Genomic DNA, 3,826 nt, shown 5'->3' with positions numbered 1-3,826 from the left:
TTAAGAAGCAGTTTGCCAGGCATCCGTATGCAATTAGAATTGTCTCTCCCCACCCACACAAAGCTCCATGCCTCTTCCCCAAATCTCAGTAACCACATCTTTCCATGACGCTGGCCAAACCCATACCAGGTTTTAGACGCTAGAGAATGAAATGAGCTCATCCACCAAAAATGAGACTTAAAAAAGTTTGGCAATGGTTACCCCACTCACCCTCTAACCAACTTTGTTGGAAGGAGGGAGTGTCTGGGCGTTGGAGGCCTGAGCCAAGGAGCCCGGGGCTGCCCCTGCCCACATCCGTGGGCCTCCTAGAAGCCGGGGAAGGTTCTGGACAGTGAAAATTTCAGCTTGGGAGAGTCTAAGGGCCCGTCTTGGCAATCTGTCTCCGGACAAGAGCAGATTCGGGATCGGCCCGGGCCCACCTTCCGATGTGGAAGCTTTGTGGATTTCTGTACCTGGAAGAGTCCCGATGTGGAAGCTTTGTGGATTTCTGTACCTGGAAGAGTCCCGACCCCAGCAAGGAAGGTGAGGGAGGGAGCAGAAAGAGGAGGGGTGTAGAGACCCAGGCGGCGCGGCCCAGGCTCTCCCCACCCGCTGCAGGGAGGGGAGCGCCAGCACCCGCAGAAGCTCCGAGCGCTGCGCTATGGTTTTCTCTCTGTGCTGCTCTGAAAAGGGCTAAAAGGAAAAATGGTCAAACCGCCCGAAATAATTAAAATTAAACAAACCAACAAGGAGAGTAAAAGAAAAACGCGTGACCGGTCATTTAAATACAAATATACTTACAAAAATCTTACACAGGCTATTTACAAGTCATAAAAGCATACAGTCCTGGTACCAGAGCAAAAAAGGTCTGTCCATCCCCCCCGCCTCTGGCAGTTGGGCCCTCAGGTCCCTGTGCCCCCGGGGACAGAAGCTTTTGCAGGAGCCTTGTTAAAAGCAGTGAATGGCTAGGGAGAGTAGCCAGACTTGGCCAGGATTCCATAGGGCCAGGGAGGCTGGGACCAGGCCGAGGGCTGGCGACCGGCTGAGTCCCGAGTCTCAGACGGTGGTCTCCCCCTGTTTGCTGTTGGTAAGCCGAGTGTAGAACTTCCTCCAGGAGTTGAGGGTCTTGCCGGACCAGATCCAGAAGCCTGACGTGATGCCCACGATGAGGGTCATAAGGTACTTGATCATGAAGACTGTGAAGTCGGGGCTCATGGGCGGGTGCGGCGGGGCGCCGCCCGCCTGGAGGTGGGGGCAGGGGATGGCATAGCTCTTGCAGCTCTGGGCCACCCAGCTGCGCTCCCACTGGTCCCGGAAGGCCTGCTCGTAGAAGTAGCAGGCGATGACGATGGTGGCCGGCACGGTGTAGAGAACGCTGAAGACGCCGATGCGCACCATGAGTTTCTCCAGCTTCTCGGTCTTGGTGCCGTCGTGCTTCATGATGGTGCGAATGCGGAAGAGGGACACGAAGCCGGCCAGGAGGAACGACGTGCCGATGAACAGGTACACGAAGAGGGGCGCCAGCACGAAGCCGCGCAGAGCGTCCACGTTGTTGAGCCCCACGAAGCACACCCCGCTTAGCACATCGCCGTCCACCTGGCCCAGCGCCAGAATGGTGATGGTCTTGATGGCCGGCACGGCCCAGGCGGCCAGGTGAAAATACTGCGAGTTCGCCTCGATAGCTTCGTGGCCCCACTTCATGCCGGCTGCCAGGAACCAGGTGAGCGACAGGATCACCCACCAGATGGAGCTGGCCATGCTGAAGAAGTAGAGCATCATGAAGAGAATAGTGCAGCCCTCCTTCTTGGTGCCCTGCGCCACGGTGCGCGCCCCGTCCTCCGCGAACTTGTCGTTACACACCACCCGGTCCTCCAGCAGGAAGCCGGCGATGTAGGCCACGGCCACCGCCGTGTAGCAGCCCGACAGGAAGATGATGGGCCGCTCAGGGTAGCTGAAGCGCCGCATGTCCACCAGGTAGGTGAGCACGGTGAAGAGCGTGGAGGCGCAGCACAGCACAGACCAGATGCCGATCCAGGTGCGTGAGAAGCGCAGCTCCTCTGGCCCGAAGTACATGAGCCCGTACACCTTGGTCGGCTCGCAGGGGGCGCCGCAGTCCTTCTCCCCCAGGAAGTGGTAGTTGAGGTAGGAGGGCACCTTGAGGGCGCGCGGGCACGAGAACTTGCCTCGCTCCGAAGCGCCGGCGCCCCCCGCGAAGCCGCCGCCCCGGTGCCCTCCGCCGCCGTGCTGCGGGTTGCTAGTCCAGAACTCGGGCAGCAGCGAGGGCGTCGGGGTGCCCTTGTCCGACGTGTTCTGGCCCACGCACAGCTCGCCGGCGCCGTGCACCGGGAACTTCTCACACTTGAGCGTGTCGGGCCACTGGAAGCCGAACTTGTTCATGAGCGCCTCGCAGCCCTGGCGCGCGCGCTCGCACAGCGAGCGGCAGGGCGGCAGAGCCTGCTCCAGCACGGTGCACACGGGCGCGTACATGGAGCACAGGAAGAACTTGAGCTCGGCGGAGCACTGCACCTTCACCAGCGGGTAGAACTGGTGCACCTCGAGGCCCGCATCCTCCTGGTTCGTGTGGCCCAGCAGGTTGGGCATGATGGTCTGATTGTACGCGATGTCGGTGCACAGCGGGATGGAAATGGGCTGGCAGTAACCGTGGTCGGGTATAGAGATGCCCCGCTCGCCGTTGTACTGCTGCCCGCTCTGCTGCTGCTGAGGCGGCGGGGGCTGCTGCCCCGGCCCGGGCCCCTGGCCGGCCGCCTGCGCCCGGACCCCCAGCAGCAGCGGAGCCTCCAGCAGCCAAAGCAGTAGTAGTAGCCGGCGTGCCAAGCGCCGGGAGTCAGCCGGGCTGCGGCGGCGGCTGCCCGCGTCCCCGCTCCCCTCCGCCGCCGGTACAGTGCGGAGCGCCCCGGCACAAAGTTCCCAGCTCGCGCCGCCGCCGCCGCCGCCTCCCCCGGCGGCTCGGGACTTCTTAGGCGCCTCCTCAGCCATACTTTCTCGGCTCCTTTCTCGGCGCCGCTCGGCTGAGGCTGGCTGTCTCGCGGCGGGAGGATGCTCCCCCTGCGGCCGGGGCGATCTCCTCCCCGCCGGTGCCCTCCGTCGAGCTCGAGCCGTGCTCGGCCCGCTCCCCCGGCTCCCGCTCCGCGTCCCGCAGCCGCCGCCGCCGCCGCGGAAACTTGCGATTCATGAAGCGCGGGCTGCGGGGAGAGCCCGGGTGGCTCGGGCGCGCCGAGGGTCGCGTCCCGCCTTCCTGGCCCTCGGCTAGCTGGCTCCTGGCAAGCGGCGCCGCGCTAGTGGCGGCGGCCGGGTAGAGCGCGCAACTCTCGGCAACCCAGCAGTCTCGGCTCCCCCCCGAGCCTCCGCCTCCTCCTCCTCCGCCGCCGCCGCCTGACCATTTGTGTCAATCCCTCAACTCGCTCCCTCTCCTCTCCCTCGCGCGCCCTCCGACCGGTTTCCAGGCGCCCCGCAGTCTGTCTTTCACCAGAAGGGAGGAGCCTTGAAACCGACGCGGAACTGGAGGCTCAGGGATCGTCGCCCAATCGCTGCACTGGCTTCCCGGCGCAAAGGGCGCCCGCCGCCTGCTTCCCAGAGCGAAAGTCGGCGGCGGGCGGGAGGAGGAGGAGTCGGGAGGGGGAGCGGTGGCCGAGGCACCGCTCGGGCACAAAGAGTGGGTTTGCTATGAAGCGGGACAGGCTTGGTTGCTTTTGCTTTTGCGGAAGAAAGGGCGCGGACAAGTAGGAGAATGGTCCCATATGCTGCTGGAGATAATGAATAGGAGTCGGCCGATCGCGCGATTTAGCTTTTCTTTTATCCATTTTCGTGTTTAAAAATCCTGCTCTGA

General features: G+C 63.3%; 1 protein-coding gene across 1 annotated transcript; it reads right to left on the bottom strand.

The window, feature by feature from the left end:
- Positions 1-904: 904 nt before the first annotated feature.
- On the bottom strand, positions 905-2,976 carry FZD1 (frizzled class receptor 1). Its single transcript, XM_052639000.1, has one exon. The coding sequence runs from the start codon at positions 2,974-2,976 to the stop codon at positions 1,036-1,038; it is 1,941 nt and encodes a 646-aa protein (XP_052494960.1). The 3' UTR covers positions 905-1,035.
- Positions 2,977-3,826: the final 850 nt, after the last annotated feature.

Source organism: Budorcas taxicolor, chromosome 4 (assembly GCF_023091745.1).
Source record: "Budorcas taxicolor isolate Tak-1 chromosome 4, Takin1.1, whole genome shotgun sequence".
NCBI classification, from domain to species: domain Eukaryota; kingdom Metazoa; phylum Chordata; class Mammalia; order Artiodactyla; family Bovidae; genus Budorcas; species Budorcas taxicolor.
This window is presented reverse-complemented; position numbering and strand designations above follow the sequence as displayed.

What these genes read in the sequence shown, in the direction of transcription:
- FZD1 (XM_052639000.1), bottom strand. Translation starts at nt 2,976, where the DNA reads ATGGCTGAGGAGGCGCCTAAGAAGTCCCGAGCCGCCGGGGGAGGCGGC.